General features: G+C 47.4%; 1 protein-coding gene across 12 annotated transcripts in view; it reads right to left on the bottom strand.

Moving 5' to 3' along the window:
* The window catches only part of ZFAT (zinc finger and AT-hook domain containing), a 236,882-nt gene that overhangs the window by 132,169 nt on the left and 83,206 nt on the right, over positions 1 to 21,507 (bottom strand). For 10 of the 12 annotated variants that reach the window (XR_010127299.1, XM_054498874.2, XM_054498873.2 and 7 more), the window contains one exon: positions 599 to 784. The exons of the other annotated variants lie outside the window; for them this stretch is intronic. Coding sequence is in view for 9 of the 10 variants with exons in the window: in XM_054498874.2 (XP_054354849.2) it covers positions 599 to 784 (186 nt within the window). In the remaining variant the exon portion in view is untranslated. The remainder of the gene's footprint in view (positions 1 to 598; positions 785 to 21,507) is intronic. 12 annotated transcript variants of the gene reach the window in all.

Here is a 21,507-nt window from a genome sequence, read left to right on the forward strand (position 1 = left end):
TCAGAGGCACCCCAGGATACCACCTTAAGACATTTCCCACTGTCTTGATCTTAAAAGAAAAGAAAAATGAGAACAGAACTCTAACCTTTGAGAGATGGAAATAGTGGGTATCTATGTCAGTTTACATCTTTTCTATGTGTAGAGAGGAAAAAAATACAAAACAGAAGGTGAGCAGAGTTAGCATGGGTTTGGGAGCAGCAGCCTGCATGCGTCTGGCTGAATGGGCGGGCCTCACATGCAGGACAGCATGGCTGAGAGCAGGAGGGGAAGGCACACACCCAGGAGAAGAGCTGGGTGAGGGGACGAAGAAAACAAACTGCTCCCGGAACCACTACTCCAGCAGGAGCGGCACGGCGGGGCTGTGGGACTACAGCAAGAGCAGCGGCCCTCACAGCAGCCCTCACAGCTTCTCCTCCATCCATTAACCACAACACCTGGGCAGTAAGTAGGTCTCATCCTCTCGAATTAGTGGGTGATTAAATGGAGAGCCCCACCAATGCACCAGCTCTGTGTTCTGACTCAGACTGTGACATCAGGCTGCCCTTGGCACAGACTTGCCAAGGGTCTTGCCTTGTCCTTTCCCGCTTGGTGCAGTCACCTGGAATTGCTTCGTGTGCAGTTAAAACCACACTTATGATGGGTTTCTTCGCCCCAGACAGCTGTCCGGCCTCCTTTCCTGAGATCTTCTGGACTTTCTCTGTTTTCTGTGACCGTGGTCTTTTCGAGGCTTTTTCTCGATCATCTTCCTTACACTTCTTTTCTAGTTCAAGGTCAGACTCGTTACCTAAGGAGCAAATACCAAGATGCATAAGGTATCCTTTTATATCAGTGGCAGAGTTGGAGGATAAACATTACTCTTTCACGGGACAGTAAAGGTAACACAGCTCTTTGGTCTGCAGTGCCACGCAGACCACGGAATCACTGCAGGTACCACGGTGGCTCTTCACTCCTTCACTCGATTCAGTACATGTTCACTGCTCCCTGCCACAGGCCATCACCTAGGCCCTGGGCATACACTGTTGGGTGAAGCAGACATAGTTTCTTGTCTTGTCTTGTCTTCATGAGGCCTAGCAGACTTCAGAATCATTAATAAACAACACTGCACAGAAGATAAGGTCTCCAAGATTTATATTCTAAGAAATAAATCATTCACTTATTCAACTTACACTTATCAGCTACTGTCTAGTGCCAGGAATGGTGGACAAAAGGAGTGATAAGGTGCAGACCCTGCTCTCGAGGGCCCCACCGTGCAGGGGGAGAGGCAGACATGCAAACAGCACAGGCAGTCCAGGGCAGTCTGCTGCGCACCGAATGAAATGAGCAAGGGTCTGAGATGGTTACAGGAAAGGATGGTAGATTCTCCACTTCGTGGGGAGGTAAACCCTCGGTTCACATAAAAAGCAAGCATGTGCGAAGCAATGGTCAGGAAATACAGGCAAGGGGTATAGGGCAAAGGAGGAGTGGGTGTGGTGGAAACAATGGTGTTCCAATCTAGGGACAGATGGCAAAGCCAAAGTATAAACCAGTGCCCAAGTACCCCGTGTGGTGACAACTCCACGAGGAAGCAGGGAGATAGAAATAAAACCAGGGGAGGGCGTCAGAGCTGGGTCCTAGAGGGCCCTGAATGGCCATGAGAAGCCTGGAACCTTCCTTTGGGGAACTGGGAGTGAAACATCAATGTGCATGGAGACCAGTCAGGCCTGGGGAGGGGGTGAAGCTGGAAGGAAAGGAGACTCAAGTTCCCACAGAGGACCAGCCTGCTGGGTCTTCTGACGGCTCACAGCGAGACTGGAAATCCAGATTTACATGAAATCTTCTGATTTTTCAAGGCTGACTCTAGTCTAAAATTTCTTAAAACAATGGAAGAGCAAAGGGAAACAATGCCTGGGGCCTGCCTGCTGCCTCTGGAAGGCCATGGAGAGCCACAGGTGTCTAAGCCGGGAAGGGCTGGATTATATTTGTGCCGCTGCTGCGGAGAGCAAAGTCAACGGGTTCAAAAAATGTTGAAATACACTGAAGAAGGAATGTGTCAGCCACAGAAAGAACAACAGCTAATTCCACATGGCTACCCTTGGCATTAGCCTGAGGGGTAAGAAAAGCTTCGATATCCAAGTGAAGAACAAAGGAGCCACCTCTTGAATGCACACTATTTGAGATCCCTAAGTGAAGAGGAAATATAGGGAAGGGAGGAAAAGGAGTTTTCTCTTTCTTAGAAATAGAGCCACAAAACCTGAAATAACCTGCCCAAAATTCACTTCCTCAGAACATATGACAAATGCACAGGGAACAATTCCACATAAGCCTTTCTCAGCCATGAGTGTGGAAACGGACGAAGGGAGGCAGGGTGCGCAGGCGCAAGGTGGGGGTCCAGAAAGTGCTGCCAAGGTCGGGTTATAGGGAGGTGAGATCGGAACCATGCAGTAATATGGCAGAAACAGGAGAAACCAAAGGGAGATAGCCAGAGGCCATTCGGTACGTCTGTTTCCAGTGATTCAACTCTGCCTAAAGCCAGTTCCCCAAGTAAATGTACCAAGGAATGTCTGAAGTGAAAAGATAAAATGGAGGAGTATTCTTTCTTAGGGAGGCAGGCTGATTCAAGGAAAGCTCACTCAAGAAGAGGCCAGAAAAAAACTTGGCTAATGGCAGATTGATCAAAACAAACATTCTAATTTTGTATTCTATAAAGTTTTTTTGGTGTTTGTCCCACAGTCCAGGTGCTTGGACCATTTTTAGACCTAGCAAAACAGTTTTATAGAAGTTCTTTCATTCACTGGAAAAGGCCCTTAATCATATAACTAGTATCAGCACTAAATATGGTAACATTGAGCTAAAAAGAATGAATAAATGAGATCATGAATCAGACAGAACCGCATCACTCTCCAAGGCTAAAGGGAAAAAGTCAAGACCATCAGACGTGTCCCTCCCTTGAAGAGCACCATGACTCCTATAAAGCCGGAGAATGAGGAAAACAAGTGATCTCAAAGTCACTGGCAGTGCCTACATTTTGTAGGCTTGATTTGCATCATGCCTAACAGCAGTTTTCATTTTATTTTACTTTTTAGTGCCTATAATAAAAACATTTCAAAATCTACAAATTGCCTGAGTCACAGAAGTTCTTTTTGTGGCCTACATACTGGGTGATACACACGCATAAATAACTATAGCAGAATATATTGGATGCTATAAGAAGGTAGAAACAACATTTTACAGAATTTTTTGCTTTTAAAATGATGCCTTGCTTTATACCGGAATTCACCATGGGATACAATTCAATATGTGGGTGATATGCCAGGAACAGATTTGTTCACATTTAAAAAAAAGACCTGAGAATTAGAACTTGCCAGAAGCTCAACCCAGGTTAACAGCATGAATCAACAAAAACCAAACGACATTCACCTACACTAAGAAGAAGCAGATGAAGAGATCACCACGCTCTGCACCAGATAAACTGCATCTGGATAAACTGCGTCCGGACTCTGCTTTAGGCATCGTATGTTAGGAACACACTGCAGAACCGGGTGGCTGGACGTGGGTGAAGGTCTGGCACCATGCCGTTTTAAAAGCCAATGGAGACCTGAGCTGGCGTTGGTGGAGAAGAGAAGACTGCACAAGAATCTCATCTCTCTCCTCACCATTCCTACAGCTCCAATTTGAGTTTCCTTCCCCACGGCTGCTTTGGGGTGTGCATTGTTGGTATTCACCCTACCCATTCCCAACACCCGTCCCTCCTGGAGCGTGATGCCACCTCCCACTCCAGGAACTAGGAATGCTGCTCCATCTGAACAGCTAGGGCTACAGGACCCAAGCCTGGCCAATGGGGTCTGAGGAGAAGGGTCTAGGGACTTCCAAGAGTGGTTTTCCTTCCTCATGGGGAAAGTACCGCCTCTCTTCCTCAGCTGGGTATTGCTATGTCCACTGCCAGAACTGAGGCATCCACCCAGCAGCTAAGAGAAGCCAAGTGAAAGAGCATGATAATGCCTTGGGCATCACAAAGAGAGAGGTGGATCCTGGGGCTTTCACGGTACAGATGTGCCCCTGAACCAGCCCTTGAACCATTGTGCCTGGACTTCTTGTTACATGAGAGAACATTCTCATTATTAAACTCATTTTTAACCAGTGCCTCTGCTAACAGTATCTTGACTAACACACTCTCCGAACCATCCTCCTCCACCTAGACCCTAGAGGAATTGTTTTAAAAATCCAAATCTAATTCTGTCACTTGCCTGCTTAAAACCCTTCATCGGGCTTCCTTCTCATCTCCATTAGGAGAAAGTGCTAGGTAAAGTCCTCCAAGAATTGCCATAAATCCTCTCCCACTATCTCTGCACCATCAAGGCCATGACTTGCAAGCACACACCCTCATGTACTTATCTCCTACCCCTTTGGGCTCCAACAATGCTGAACCACAAGTTGACCGACACCCGGTGCTGTTTACAGCCCCTGGACCTTGGCACACAGACATGTATTGCACAACGTCCTGATTCACACACCCCTGCTTGTCTGAGTGACAAGCCAAAAGGCAGCTCAGATTTCCCCTCCTCTGTGACACTCTGTACCCTTCACCTTCTTACGTCCTCCATTCTCTTTACACACACACAGAGCACCGAACCAACGGTTGGACTTTCCCACACTGCTTACAATTATCTGTTGACATGCCTTATCCACATTGTGACCTCTTGGAGGTTGGGTCCCTGACTTCTTGCGATTTTATGAAGCCTAACGTAGGCCTCCAGAGGGCTAGAGCCAGACAATGAGGAAGACCTGCTCTGTTATGTTCAAAAAGATGAAGCTAGGACCAATGGGTAGAGTCCCCTGCGATTGATCTCAGGGCAGAGAAAGGAACTTCCAACAGTTAGAGCTGTCCAAGGAAAGGGTGTTTTTCAGACACGTTTCTGAGGAGGGTTTTCCTTGGAAGTCACAGATACCATTGGAAATGCTGTGGAAAAGACTCTGAATCACATGGGAAGTCAGACCAAACAACGTCTAAATCTCTAAATTCTAAGGCCCTCACATACAAATAGGTGGAACTATTACATAAGGAAGAAGGTAGGAGAAAGGAAGTTGCAGGGAGAAAAGAAGGAGAAAGAGTGAAAAATATGAGAGATAGTAAAAGAAAAACCTGGAAGAGACAAAAGAGCAGGGGACAGAACACCATGCACCTTCAACCCACTGGACCACACCAGCCTCGAGTCCGCACTGAGTGCAGGCTCTGGTCCTCCCCTCGGCAAGGGACAGTGGGGCTCTCCTTGTATCCCACAGCCCAGACGTGACTCTGGCAGCGGCTAAGGTGGAACCAGTGCTCTGGACACTGTCCAGGCAGACAATTCTGGGAGTCACCATGGCAGCATCTTTTTTTTTGAGACAGAGTCTCACTTGGTCGCCCAGGCTGCCAGGCTGGAGTGCAGTGGCACAATCTTGGCTCACTGCAATCTCCACCTCCGGAGTTCAAGTGATTCTCATGCCTCGGCCTCCCAAGTAGCTGGAATTACAGGTACGCACCATCCCATCCAGCTGATTTTTGTATCTTTTTAGTAGAGACGGGGTTTCGCCATGTTAGCCAGACTGGTCTCGAACTCCCGACTGCAAGTGATCCACCCACCTCGGCCTCCCAAAGTGCTAGAATTACATGTGTGAGCTACTGTGGCTGGCCCATGGCAATATCTTGAGAGTCAAATCCCCACTACCTACAGCAGGGACCCCACTAAAAAGTCCTTGGCATTGCTCCTTCCCTGTCTCACTCTTCTCACTCCCCCACTCCTGCTTCCTGGGACTACCACTCAGGTAAACTATCTGCAGCCAAAGCTGTTTCCAGTGGGGAACCTAAGCTAAGACTCTGCCCATTCAAGACTGCCCCAAATACACACCTCCAAGCCCCCACATCCTTCATCAATTCTCTGTGGCCTCATGCAGCATGGATCCACAGTCCACGGACATTACATTCTATTCTTGAGAGCTTCAGAAGCTTCAACACTAAGCTTTCCAACTGATTCAGGCACCATGGTGCCAGGCACTGCACTGAACGGCCTTGAAAATGGTTCTTGGAGATGATCTTAACTGATCCCTTGAGGCCTGGAGCACTGTGAAAAGAACAAGGCTCTCACAGAAAAAGAACACACATGCTCACTCAGAGGCAAATGCCAGGTGCATTTAGGGAATATCAAATAACTCCAGGTAAAACACCCAGTATGTGGGGAGTGGGAGGTGAGGCAGGAGCAGAACCGGCATGGAGACCCAGATGCCACCCAGAGACTCTGGCCTACAAAAGCAGGTGCTTCATGGAGAGAAATATCAGGTTCTCCATTGCACTCCTGTACACCCCATGCTCCTCACAGCCCTGAACCCAGCTCTCTCAACAGCCACATGACTGTGTGTTTCCCATCCCCAGCATTAGGTCTGGTGTGTAGCAGGTGCTCAATACTTCTTTGTGGAAAGCATGGAGGGTACAGGGTAAAAGAGAAAGACATTTTAACAACAGCCTCGTTAGTAATTGTCTGCCCACTCCCTTTTGGACACCAAAGTCCTCATTCCCATTTGACCTGGTTGTTCACCAATTTCCCTATACCCTCACTTGACCAATCTTTGTACTTTTCAAAGTTGCATTTTGTCCACTGAAATGCCTCGAGGACCCGACCTAGAAGTCATGCTGATGGTGCTTTTCTGAGGGCTTGGCATGTCCCATCTTCAGCTCACATGTATCATGGCCTTTCAATAGGTGTTTTTCAATAGTCTCCTGCTTCCTCCGAATTATTGACTTTTTAAACTTTTCTACTCTTTCCTGCCTAGGCTCCACTCCAGCTTCCTTTCCTTTTAAAAATTCCATAGCTGTCGATGGGTTTTGCTTCTCCCTCTTGCGCATGGCTGTTGCATTCAGTCATGCTGTGAGCTCGCTACAAACCAGCTGGCCTGAGCAGCACAGGGGCTGGTTAATGGAACCACTGCAGAGAGGCAGTGGGCATGCAGCACTCTGGAGTCAGAGAGGCTGGGGTAGGACACAACTTAACCACTTGCAATGGAACTCTGGACAATTGATGAATCTCCCTAAAATCACTCATAAAAAATAAAATATAAATAAGGACCTCAAAAGATGGCTGTAAGGAGGAAGAACACAATTACGGGGAAAACCCCAGGCACATATTAAACATCTCATCAATGTTCACCTTCTCCGCCTTTTGAAAACATATCTGGGACACCACCCCAAAGACTCTCTCAACCACACACCACAGCTACTCTCACTCCCCTGTCTTGGCAGCCACCCTGATGGGCACCAAATTTAGAAATCCTAAGAACCAGATGAGATTAAGTTAGTCGTCAGAGGCAATCTTGAGGAGAGCTTCCCACCTCTGCTCTCAGCATCTGGTGGTTCTAGACGGCCACGAGAGTGTCCCACGCACCCACACACCTGGAGCAGGGGCCATGGCTCTGCACAGTCACGCAAGAAAACCCCTACCTCCACATTCTCCCAGTGAACAAAGCCCTCCTCCTATGTTAGAAGTGCTTCAGTTCGTTCAATCCAAAATATCTTGTTTCAGATTCAGCTTTGTTTTTAAGACTTTTATCGTCTCTACCATGCAAATTAAATAAATATACAACATAATGCCCCAGCTAGTATTAATAACAACAATTAAGATTAGATATTTCTTGGACAATGATATGGCAACACACTAAGAACCACGACAGAAAGTCTGGGTTCTAATGTACACTCAGGGACCCCAAGCCTTTAGGGGCAGATAGGATGGTGGGGGGTCATTCTGTACAATTTCCAATCATCAGGCAGTTATCACGCAACCATCTCAAAGGAATGCCGTCTACACTACCTGTGAACCACTCTGGGAACAGAGACTTCACCACTACAAAACAGACAGTTTGTATGGTGACCTGCGCTGCCCAACCCACCTTGCACATGCACAAGAGCCCTCTGAGCTGCCGTAAACCACGGGCTTGATTCACTAAATTGCAGATAGTCTCGACCATGATTACTGACATGGTTTGGCTGTGTCCCCATCCAAATCTCAACTTGAATTGTATCTCCCAGAATTCCCACGAATTGTGGGAGGGGCTCAGGGGGAGGTAACTGAATCATGGGGCCTGGCCTTTCTTGTGCTATTCTCATGATAGTGAATAAGTCTCACGAGATCTGATGTGTTCATCAGGGGTTTCCGCTTTTGCTTCTTCCTCATTTTTCTCTTGCCACCACCATGTAAGAAGTGCCTTTCGCCTCCCGCCATGATTCTGAGGCCTCCCCAGCCAAGTGGAACTGTAAGTCCAATTAAACCTCTTTTTCTTCCCAGTCTCGGGAAGAAAAATGTCTTTATCAGCAGCGTGAAAACAGACTAATACAGTTACTATGAGCAAATTCATTGCTATGAGTTTTCAGGAAACACGAACAGAGAAGGACACTTTGCGACACCCATACTTCTGCTCCAGAGCCACTCGTCATCTTGTGCAACCATGGCAACAGAAGAGAGGTGCAGCACTGGGGTTGTCTGAGTGTCTGCCAGCTTCCTACCCCAGGCTGTCCTGGTATGTGTGGTGTTTGCTGCAGAATGAGGCAGGCAGTCACACCCCTGGTTTCCAGTCTCTGTGCATTTTTATTTGCAAAAGAGTGGCTGCTTGTGACTAGGGAGGGCCAGGTCAACTATGGGTCTGATTTCAAGTCTGCCTCTTCAGTTTCTATGCCTGCTTGCTGGTTACCCTCTCCTCAATTTGATTAAATATTCATACCAAGTGTTTCTCCTCTGAAAACAGAATTTCTATCTCCAATACAAAGTTTAACAATTATCCCCTACTACTAAATAAAATATTATCTTTATGAGATGATTTTCCTTTCTCACTTTCCTATTTTCAAATTTTCTTAAGTGTCCATATTCAAGCAAAATATCATTTCTGCACAAAAGAAATAAATATTTACTTGGAAATTATGTACACACTATAGCATTTATTTGTTCTTTACTAGCCACAGTTCGTTCAGCAGATACTTATGGAGTGGTCAGCACTGTTCTAGTATTTGTAATACTTTAGTGTACAAAACAGGGAAAGAGCCCTGCCCTCTGGAGTTTACATGCTAGTGAGGAAAGAGACAATCAGTTTAAAACATAATAAATAACTAAACTACACAGTACGTTAGAAGGTAATCATTTTACCTGAGTCTGGTAGAGTGCAGGCCTTTGGGAAGTAGGAAAAGTTTGTGTTGTTAAATACAGATGCTTCTCAACTTACGATGAGTTACATTCCAATAAACCCATCCTAAGTCAAAAATATCATTGTCAAAAATGCACTTAAAACACCTAACCTGCCAAATATCATAGCTTAGCCTATCCTACCTTAAATGTGCTCAGAACACTTACATTAGCCTAGAGTTGGGCAAAATCATTTCACACAAAGCCTATTTTAAACCATTGCAGTTGCGGACCACCAGCAACTGTGGTCTAGTGCTCTAAGCTCTGATCTAACAAACACATCTAACAAACACATCTCACACAAACAGTCCCTACTGATAAGGACAGTTATTGTGAGTGGCTTGTCTATGTATCTGTTTACTTGTTTCTTGTTTGTCTCCCCTAGGTGGATGTAAGTTCAGTAAGGCCTGGCAAGATTTAGCCTATTTCACTGGAAGTCTTCCACTGTGCCCAAAACATCATAGATACTCAGTAAAGCGGGGAAAGAGAGGAAGGGCAGCCAACCTCACAAAGTGGGAAAGTCATCCAGTCATTAAACAAATAGCAAGGGAAGGCCTCTTGCAGCCACTCAGGACACTGCACATGCCACGGTCTCCCTCAGTCTCCACCATCCTGATGAGGCAGGACTGCTCCCAAGCCCCTTATAAAGATAAGGAGTCCGAAGCTTAGTAAGGAGAAGAGGTGACTGAGCCTGGACACTGTCCCCATGAGTGGTACACCCAGCATCACATTGAAGTCCAGCAGACTGCAAGGTGAGCACTTCCCACAACCCCTCCTGCCTCTGATGCTCTGCAGGAGCAGAAGTTTAGAAAGAGTGCAGAGAGGAACCAGCCAAAAAGCTGGCTCCACAATGAGATGAGGTGACGGTCAAGTGGCAAAGTGTAATACTGTGTTAAGGTGCTGGAGAGAACGGAGGGGCCTGGCTAGTGGACTATAAGTGGTTTCCATAAACAGCATTTTTGCTTTTACCATAGGCAGAGGTGCGAAAGGCTTACAGGAAGCTCAGGCACCGCAGCATCCAAACACCGCTCCTTTCCTTCTCATCCACCTCTCTCTGACCGGGGGCTTGGGCCCAGCTGTGCTGAAGGCTGAGGTAGACGAAGTAAGGCTGGCATTTGCTCTGTGCACCCTCAGCCAAGCGCCCATACACAGCAAGAGGCCATTTGCTCCTAATCACTCCATGCAGATGAACGGCCCCACTCCAGCCCGAGAAGGCACGCTGCACAGTCAACTGCACAGCTGGCTCCCGGGTGCAACAGGCTGCTGCTCTGGCCTGGCATCCAGGCCCAGGCATTTAAAGTCCCCTATTGGCTTGTCAATGGTGTGCCCAGCTCTTCCAGCTCTGCAGTGATTCTCTGTGCTATGAAGAGGCAATTCTTGGGGATTGAAGAAAGCCAGAGTTCTGTTCAACAAATAAATGCCTGTCTCCCTTGCACTGAGATACACTGAACCTTCTGGCAATAAGCACGGCTGCTAAAAGTCACTCTTCCAAGATGGTAGGATACAGCGCAGGGTCAAAGACCCCCAGCTGAAATCCAAGCCCCCTAGCTGATGCTGACGGGGAATTTTGGATAATTTACTAACACTTGTTTCAGAGAAAACCCGGTTGAGTCCCTGGGCCTAGGCAGGGTGCTTGACAAAGAACAGCTGGCAAGCAGATGTCTTTTAACAAACACATCCTAATGTGGAAAATAAGGACACCGAAGGGAGCCCCAGGGGTTTCCGGGCTTGCTGGGGTGACCCAGGTCAAACTCCAAGTCCTCTAGATGCCATTTTCAAAATGAACCCTCTTCAAATATCCTGCTTCTTCATGTACATGTGCTAATTACACAGTTAATTCTAAGGTAGTATTTTGTTTTCGTTGTATTGAACGTTTAAAAATATCTTCACTGAGCTCTAGAAAAGACTCTTTAGCCAAGAGAAAACAGAATGTAATTTTAGTGAGATCAATAGCTGAAATCTGTCTGAGATGCTTAAGAGGAAGAGCAGACTAGATGACATCAAACCCCAATGAGCTCTTTATGGCCCTACCCTGGGTAAGCCAGATCACAGGAAGGGAGGCCAGCATTAATTCCATCAGCAACAGTGGGTGTAAATGGAAATTTCTAACAGTAGTCTATGCCTGTCTAGTATTTTCCCTTTAGTCAATATCACAGAAGGGAGATCAACTATACTATTAATACTATAATAATAACAATACCTTATCTTCTGAGTGGCACATGACAGTTTGCAAAGCACTGTCTTGAGCATTAACTAGCACCTGTATCTCTACTATTATGTACATGGCGTGTGTTTTTAACCAGCCTCTTAATGGTTCACTTTTTTTCCAAGGCTCTTATAAATGTGCTCTTCCAGAAAACAAGGCCCTTAGCTGAAGTCCCCTTGTCCATCAAGTTTTTGTAGCATCACTGTCTGAATTCAGCTGTGATTGTCAGCACACTGGGATGGTAATTTTCAAATTTTTTTAACTGGCAGGACCTTTTTCCTGCTTTTTAGGCAATTTCAATATAAATAATCTAAAAAAAGTACAATCTCTCAGATTAAAGTGGATGAGCTCCCTGCCAGCCTCCCACACCTGTCCTCAGTATCCTTCTAGCCCCAGCCACTAAGCAACTCTGAAGAGCCCTGGAAACAGCATTAAAACTACTGAATTAAGAGGTACAGTGTACTACGTGAAATACGGCTTTAATAAAAAGTCACTGTTTTGAGAATGCATGGTGAAAAACACAAGATTTGGAGTTAAAGGCATCTCAGCTAAGATCCAGGCTCTGCCTTTCAGCTGGATGAATTTGGAACACTCTAAACTTATCTGCATCTGCAGAATGAGTCACTGTAAGGTTCACATGAGGGAACAGATGCAGAACCTTCTCACATGGTGAGCACACACAGTAGGCCTTCAGGAAACACTGGCTGCACGCCAGTCTGTCGACTTCACGCCCAATTATATACGTGAAAGTCCTACTCAGGCCTGAGGTTGGGATGATGACTTCTTTCTGGTTTCTTTCGGTTTGTATTAATCATGAGCTGCGACCGAGCCCCTTTCTCCCCCTACCACCTAGCTTTGTGCATTTTCCCCAGGTGCTGATGTTCCAAGAACTGTAACTTTTACTGTGCAGCACTGCTCTTCAACCCCAGCACATTAGCATACTTCTTTATATTTCATTTCCTTTGGAAAAGACGGCATTTGAAAAAGCGATGACATCGCACAACGTGGAATGCAAACCTTAAAGAGGGAAGCAGATGTTGGCAAATGGTGTGCATGCCCCGCGGGGCTGAAGCCCTTTCTACGATGACAGGGTCTAGCGCCCCTGCACGGAGTGAGATGTTCTGATGTAAACTGGAGGGGGCCATTACTTAAGGAACAGAGACCTGAGTGTGTCCCTTTTAAGGGCAGATAATGAGCAAGCACCCAGAGTCTCCTGAAGTTCTGGTGAGGTCCTGCTTGCCCTTCCAGGTCGCCCCTCCCCCCTCTCTACCCGGCTCCCAAGGCTGACCAGTAAGGACCACACAATGGGCCCTACTGCTCTCTGGCTTCCAACTGGGTTTAACCAGTGGAGGCACCAGCAGGAGATGAAAGGAAAGGGGGAAAGTCGGGGGTGGGGGGCGGTATTTATTCTCCAGGCTCCCTCCCTGCCAGGTTATCACAGGCTGACCTCATCCTCTACCAAAGGCCACAGCTCTCTCCCTCGGTGTTCTGGTGACTTCTCTCCCCTCTTGCGTGTTTACCCTGCTGTTCCCAGCTGCTCTCAGTCCCGCAGGTACACCATGACTTGATGCTGTACCTAGACCAGAACATACCTTTACAAAGGGTCTCTTCCTTAGCTTCTCAAGTCACCCATTTGAGCATGCCACCTGCCTCCTGTTGGCATCCTGACGGCTCCCCCAGGCCATCGTCTTAGTCATCTCTGGATGACTCCTCTCTCCATTCCCAATTTCATTCCCTCCCACTACAAGCATCTCCCACTGACCTCCTTCCACTGATACTGCTCCCACTCAAGTCAGCAATGAGGCACACCCACAATCCCCCAATGAATGGAGTCTTCACCCCAGCTTCTTCTCACCGAACTCCCTGCATCACTCACCATCCTCAACCCATCCTCTTCCTCCTTCAAGGCAGCTTTCCCTGGTCTCCATCCCTGGACACTCCCCTGTGGGGGCCTCAGGAGGCTGCCCTTGGTGGTTTATCCTTCTGCTTCCACCCAGTCTCTACTGATGCTGCTCCTCCACTGAGGACCTCATGCTAGACTCCGTGTGGGGCGGCATGCCCTCCTGGATATCCTGCAGTCCCCAGATCAATGTGTGGCCACAACTAACTCACCCTCTTTCCTCCAAATCTGCATCTCCTCTGGGCTCTTGAGGTTGGCAGGGATGCCACCATTCACCCTGGTCCCCAGCCAAAACCAAGGCAGCTCCCCTCTGCGAACTCTGCCAGGTCCTGTGAACTGCACTTCCTTGACATCTCCACAATATGTCCCCTAATTTCAACTCCCACTGCTGGATTCAGATGCCACAGAACACTTCCCAGGATCACTGCATCAGCCTCCTCTGTGTGGCCAGCGGCTCCTCTGTGTCTGAGCAAATGCTATTTCCTCTTGCAAGGATGGTACTCCCCTCCTCTCCTTCCCTCTTCTCTCTGCCCTCCTCTACCCCCAGCCCCACTCTTCAGAGCTGGACGTCTGTGTGGCCTTCAACTCTCTGCCCCAGCGAGCCACCAGAGAGCACCCACCTCACCTGCTCTCCAGGCTGCTAGAGAAGCCCCTTCCACAAGCTCCCCCAAAACCCTGTGGAGCCCCCACCAGCTGTTCCCCATACTTACAGTGTCTGAGTCATTTCTGCCCAGCCCACTACACTCTAAGAAACTACTATACAGACCTCCATTCATGCGACATCCTGTAGTCAGCAACCACCCCATGCCTGGTACACAAAGAGTAGGCACTCAATGCCTCTGATGCACTCATGAATGACCCACAGGAGGGCTCAAAAAGTTCCCATTCTTCTCAGCCCCTAACGTGCAGGCACATGTGCACGCACAGACACACACACACACACACACCCTTAACTCTGATGAGCTTCCCACACCTTACTAAGAAAAACAAAGCCCATTTGATACAAAATCTCTCAAGTAAGTTCCTTTTACCTCAAAATCTTCCTGTTCTTTGTTTACCATCCCACCTCTTCTAGAAGTGCTTCTTTAGGAGGGGTCCTGTGGCCAGGCATGGTGGCTCACACCTGTAATCTCTGCACTTTGGGAGGCCAAGGCAAGCAGATCACCTGAGGTCAGGAGTTTGAGACCAGCGTGGCTAACATGGTGAAACCCCGCTTCTACTAAAAATACAAAAAATTACTAGGGCATGGTGGCACACACCTGTATTCCCAGCTACTCGGGAAGCTGAGGCAGGAGAATCGCTTGAACCCAGGAGGTGGAGGTTGCAATGAGCCAAGGTCGCACCATTGCATTCCAGTTTGGGCAACAAGAGCAAAACTCCATCTCAAAAAAAAGGAGGGGTCCTGCTTTGTTTTCCAGCCCTACACTCTTAGTGCAGGATTTGTGTCTGCATTTCTTACCCTTGAATTCCCCACAGAACAGAGTATCTCACATGTAACTCGTAATTCAAAGTATGTTGAATTGGAAGCAGGCAACTAAAGAGTTTAATGTAAATGCAATCACACATTTGTAGAAATTAGTTCATATGCATTCATTTATAATTAACACTGCACTAATATTCTAAAGTACCTATTCTAAATTGCCCAAGAACTAATTAAATCTCAGAATGCCCCGGAGAGTAAAGTGTTATCAGCCACATTAATAAAAAGCCCAGAACAGTTGTCAGAACAGCAGACTGATAAGGGATTATATTCTGGGACTCTGCCACCAATTCACTCCACACTGCTAATAAAGCAGTTTAAAGCACTTATTATACCCACACTGATTTGAACCTGCTGAATGTGCTCTTCCTCGCCCTCTTCCCTTAGGCTTTCTCGCATCCTCCTATCTCTCTTACTACAGGGGAAGAACAGGCAGGCACCTGCTTCCAGCATGTGCTCTTCCCAATAAAGAGAAACTGCCAGGAAAATAAACCTGTGAAGGGCACGAGGCCATTGGCTCACAGGTCACCCATGGCGGCCTCACATACTAACTGCAGTGATTGTCCCAGACCTCAAATGTGCCTGCATTCCCCTATCTGCAGGCTTTTGTATGAACCATCACGAGAGAAATGCCTATTCCATCTCCTTCACCTTCTCCCCCAGTCCCAAGTCATTCTCAGAGATGGAGTTCAGGGCCACCTCCTCCTCCAAGAAGCCTTCCAGGACACACTCCAGCAGACGTGTGGTCCTGCCCTGCTCCCTCTGCAGATGGTTCACTCACCACACTTGGTTGTCTATTTATATCACTGTCCTCCTCCCCAGGCACTCAGCTGCTCAAGGGAATAGACCTGCCTTACTCAACTTCGATCCCCAAAGTCTGACTTGCTGCCCAACAATAGCACAAGTTCAGGAAGTGGGAGAAAAAAAGAGAAGAGATTCTGCCTGCTGCAGGAATCTCACTCAGCCCTTGGCTTTAGCCAATCTCCCTGAGATGGGAAGCCTCAGCCCCAGCAGTATGTCCAGATGTATAGGCTGCTGGGCACGAGCCGTGAGCCACACGTTCCAGTACTTCTCTGGTCTCAGGCATGGTCACCGTGAGACCGTTAATTAGAGCAAAGGCCCCCTGTGCCAGGGGCTGCATCACACTGGATCAATCGCAGACCCTCCACACTGAAAATCGCTGAACTTCAGACAGCAACTCTAGGAGGAGACCACTCCCTTTGCCTCCAGGCACCAGCCTACCACATAGTCCCTGAGAGCCAGCAGCTCCACGGTGACCTCCAAGATGATGAGGAAGAAAGTCTTCCTTTCACAGTTCTGCTGGGTGGGATTCTGCCCCTGCAAAAGGCCCTGAGTGCCCTTTGGTCATTAAGAGTCACAGTAAGCAGCAGTGGGAGAGGGGGGCCACAGTGTCAGCCCTGTTTCTATCTGACACGTCTCTCAGGAAGACATAACTGCCACCAGGACTGCAGGTTTGAATTTACACGACTCTGAAGAAGGGGAGCGTGGAGAATTGGAGGACCACCCAATCAGCAGCAGCATCCCTGAAGACTGATGGATCCGCGTGGCAAGAGCTTGAGGTGGAAAGTCCAAGGGTCCTGGACCAGAATCCCTGTTTCAACAGGTACTCTCTAGCTGGGCTTAGGCAACTTCCTTCACCTAGCAGAGCCTCAGCTTCTTCATCTAAAAAAGAGAATGGTGCCCTGCCCCAGTGGTTGAATCAGAGCAGAGACACAGTGCCCCATACAGCAGTAGAGGCAGATGGTCACACAGAAGAGGCAGCGTCACTGGGGAGCCCAGCTGGGGCAGGTGAGCTTCACAATCCCTGCTGAGCCAAGCACTGGGATTCCACGGATCTCTGGGAAGTTCTGGAGGGGATGGCTCAGGGAAGTTTGGAAGTGTGTAAACTCAAGTATGTAAAACTCAGCAGCCTGATTAACACTGCAGTTTGCTCATCCAGCCCACCTCTGGGCATGCTGGAGCTCCCCATGGGCTCAAGGCTCTGGGGCCCACACTTTCTTCCTTCTCTAAACAACTCCGTTAATGTAGCTTACTGTCATTTATCTGAGTTTCTTATCTGAACTATGTAAAGTATAAGAAGCTACTGGAGTAATAAAGGTCATACACAGGTACTTTCACCAGGCAGATGTTTGCCGGGACTGCCTACATTGAGGGATTGTGCACGCCATAAAGAATGAGACAGAATTCATTAGCTAGCTTTGAGGGTAGAGGGGGCTTTCCAGGAAGAAAGCTCTGCCTGCACAAAAGAATCCCTAAGACCAGTGGGGGCCAATGGCATACAGAGACAGTGACCCAAGACGAAGCAGTCTCAGGACAGGGTGAGATCCATCCACGCCCAGCAAGAGCAGGGGAGGGAAAGCCACAGGAGGCCCACTGGCAAGAAGCAGCGTGACCCCATGTATTTTACACCATTCTGGGAGTGTGGGCTTATAGGGAGCAGATTCAGAAGGAGAGTGGCCAGTCTGAAGACTGTTGCAAAACTGTCTGCATTAGAGGTGATGACAGTGGACCTGGCGCAATGCGAGGAAGGAAGAAATGTTGGCAGGACTGGGGACTGAGAGATTTGCAGATGAGACAAAAGGAGGAATTCAAGATGGCTCCAAGGTTTCCAATTCAAATGGCTGCATTAGACGGCAAACAAGAGGTAACTTCCATACATAACCCTTAAGTACCAGCGAGAAAACTGATGGCTGAAGCTGAAATGTGAAAAGCAGGAGAGCTGGAGGAAAAAGAACTAAAGCAGCTGCAGATTCAGAAATGCACAGGAGCAAGTATAGATGGCAGCCAGTCAGCCACAACATGTACCTACCCAGGGCTTCATCCAAGTCACTGGGCCACACCACAGAGAAATACAAATGCAAGGTATAAAATAATGAACTTTGGGTTTCCCACCCATTAGATATTGTACAGTTCTTGTGTCTGCTGTATAAGAATCCATATTTTCACTCAAAAGATATTCACTGAGCACTTGCTGTGTGCCCGGCACTGTTCTGAATGCCGCAGACAGAGCCAGGAAGTGATATACCTACACAGAACAAGTTACTTGATCTGTTTGTGCCAAACCCACCAAGGACTAGAGTCTGGCCCTGGACTTTGGTAAAGAAAAGAGAGATGTGTCCCTATTCCGTCCCCAGGGAACCAGGCTGTGGTGCAAGTGTGGGTTCCTGCCTTCTCAGTTATCAGCTAATGGGGAGACAAACACACACACCATCAATTCCAACACACCGAGGCACGTGCACGGCACAATGAGAAGCCCAGATCTGCTGGGAAGCTGAGCACAAGGGAGGGGGACTCTGGAGCTGGGCCTGGAAAGGGGAAATAAAGCTGTGACTTGAAGACCAGCAGGAATCACTGGCACAGGAGAGGGTTGTGGCATTCCATAGAGAAGGGACAGATGACGGGATGGGGCCCTGCTGGCTCAGGGGACTTGTGCATGTGCCAGGATCATTGAAGGTTAAGCATATTCAGAGGGAAAAGGGCAAATGGACATCACAAGCAAAAAGAATGACATGTACAAGAGATGGTGAGGGCACAGGACACTGGAGGCTTTCAGAGGTTCACTGCAGATCCGGAGGTGGGCAAAGTGGGAGAGGGTAAGAAGTCAGGGTGCAGAGCAGGCAGCGGCTAGGTCCTAAGTAACATAGCAGGTTCTTAAGGAGCTTAGGCTGTCCCTGAACAGCAGTGGGTGTCACGAAGGGGTGCGTTCAGAGTAAGGATAAGATGGGTTCATATGTCATATATGTCATATATGTCTCCCTAGCGTTAAGCTAGGGAAGGTGGAAGGTGAAAGGTATACAGCCAGGGGATGCCTAGGAAAATCCACTGAAATTTGGGAATTAAAAAGAAGAATTCTTCTTTACCTTTCTTAACTCATCCTTTTGAAACTTACCATTTATGTGTGTATTATAACACCTATAGCATATTAATACAGCAGTCTATGTATCTGAGCCAAAAGGCCTGAGTCCACATCCCTGGTCCATCGCTTACTACGGTTGACACTGGATAGGATGCTTGCCCCAGTTTCCTCATCCATGAAACGGGAATAAAAACAGTAACTACCTCACGGGGCTTTTATGAAGAGGAAATGAATTAATATTTGTAAGACATTCACAAGAGGCAGGCCCATAGTAAGAACTCTATAGATGCTTATTCAATTTTAAAAATGCAACTTATTACTAAATAAATATTTAATGTGGATAAATCCTCCACAATATCTGCAAACACTGGTGTACACAGAGCATGAATTGGGGTAAACAGGCAGACTGGAGCAGTCACAGAGTCCACAGAAAAGATGATGGACCCACGAGGACAATAGCAGGGACGGGGGAAGGACTGAAGTGATATTCAGCAGGTAGTCAATCGACCACGGTAAGTGTCGAGATGTGACGGGGATGTTTCTGGCTGAATGGTGGCGGCCAGTCAGCAGGATGAAATAGAGGAGGATCATCAGTTGGGAGCTGGACGAGTTTACGATTAAACACACTGCGTAACTTAAACTGCCTGGGGGACACCCAAACTGAAACATGGGCAAGGAAGATATTTAAAGACATGAGAACACAGCTGGTGGTAAAATCAGGTAAATGGATAAGAACCATGCGGCCGTCACTAGTGATGGTCACCAAGCATTTCCAGGGCTCCCCTACCCCGAGAACAGGGCAGAACTGCACTTCTTGGGCCCTTGAAGTCAGGTGGGGCCATGTGATTCCCTGCTGGCTGATATGGTTTGGATTTGTGTCTCCACCCATATCTCATGTTGAATTGGAGGAGGGTGGAAGGTGATTGGATCATGGGGGTGGATTTCCTCCTTACTGTTCTCATGATAGTGAGATCTGATGTTCTCATGAGATCTGATGGTTTAAAAGCGTGAGGCACTTTCCCCTTCATTCACTGTCTCTCCTGCCACCATATAAACATGGTCCTTGCTTCCCCTTCAACTTCTGCAATGACTGTAAGTTTCCTGAGGCCTCCCAGTCATGCTTCCTGTTAAGCCTGTGGAACTGTGAATCAATTAAACCTTTCTTCATAACTTACCCAGTCTCAGGTAGTTCTTTATAGCAGTGTGAAAACGGACTAATACACTGACAAGTGAACTGTGGAGAGAAGAAATGACAGATCCTCTTCTGAGCCAAGGTGAAACCACCCAGGCTCTCTTCCCTCCTGTACCATGACCAGCTACCTTCAAGATGGTGGCTGCTCACTCCAGCTGGGTCCCTGAGTGAGCAGAGTCCCTGAGGACCTGCAACACCAACAAGAAAGCAAACACAGGAATATAGAGCCACTGTCACTCAGGGTAGCTCTGCTATCAGGTATAATCAGGTCTCCCCTTAATCAGGGACAGTGACATGATAGGCAGAAGAGGGGCCACTCACAGAGCAGGCAGGCAGGAGCAGTGGCATGAACCAGGCCACGCAGAAGCCACACTCACAAGTACGCCCAAGACCAAGCATGGCTGGAGACCACTGGGCTTCCACTCACCTAGTTAGTACAGAGGAAAAAATGAGGGTTTACAGGCGGCAAAAAGAAACAGACATTACCACTATCCATCTTTCCACACAGAAATGTGGGATGTTCGGAAACATTTTCACCTGTAAATTTTCAAACATGACTCACTCAAAACCATTTTCAGTCATGGCAGGTATTTATCAAGCCAGCTGTTTGGCTAACACAAATACAGTAGAAGGCAGAGACTTGAAACACTGTAATAAAAAATCATCATGAAGATTACAGGTGGATCTTAAGACCATAAAATGAATGCCTTGTCTTTGACAGGAAGAATTTAACGAGAATAAGAGGAAATTTTCACAACTCTCCTTGCACAAAATGACCCCAGAAATAACAAGCTTAGAAAAGTTCAGAAGTCACTTTTATAAATTTGACATATTGATTTCTGTAGGCTGCAAAACATTTTCAAAACACCAGCTGTTCTACATAACTACAGGAAAAAAAATCTCTTTTCCTGGTTTCTTCTACCATTCAAATGCAGAATAAAATAAATAAATGTTGAAAACATATCAAAAGAGTTATTTTAACTTGCCATGGTTCAGGGTAAGAAAAAGCTTATTTTGTTTTCTTCTAATTGTTTTAACAAGCTAAAGAGCCAAGGTCAGTTGTTTGAAATGTCACTAGACTGCTCTTGACAGAGCACATATTAAAACAATTACTCGAGAATTTTCCAAATTGTAATATTGTGCTTGGCAAACTAGAAAACACGGTGCAATCACATGGATGCCAGCCACAAGGCAGCTGGGCATAAGGTCATTTCTGCATATTTTAGAGCTTCAACAGTGGCCAGAAAGGAAAAAACACCCAGAGCATCTACCTTTCCATTTGGTATTGTTAAATTAAAGTCAATTTAGGTCATTCAAATCAATGGAAGAGGAGGCCATTTTCTCTACAGCTATTCCTGGAGGAAGCCGATAATCTGATTAGAAAGGACCCTGCCTGTCTGCCATTGCTGAAGAGACTGCCTAATTATTACAGAGTAGAAAATAAGCATCAGGAATCCACACAGGGTGCCACTTCCATCGCTTATAAGGTTAGAGAAAAATATGACAGAGATATGCTGAACTGGAGAAAATCTCCATCCACGAGGTAGAAATGAGAGTGGTCTTAAGGCACAGACGTGATCGAGCAAACTGGTAACGGGGCAGGATTCAGGAGACATGGGCCCCAACCAGCCCCAAATGAGTCATGTGACCTGATCATCATCACTTCTGCATCTCAA

Source organism: Pongo pygmaeus, chromosome 7 (assembly GCF_028885625.2).
Source record: "Pongo pygmaeus isolate AG05252 chromosome 7, NHGRI_mPonPyg2-v2.0_pri, whole genome shotgun sequence".
In the NCBI taxonomy this organism is placed as follows: domain Eukaryota; kingdom Metazoa; phylum Chordata; class Mammalia; order Primates; family Hominidae; genus Pongo; species Pongo pygmaeus.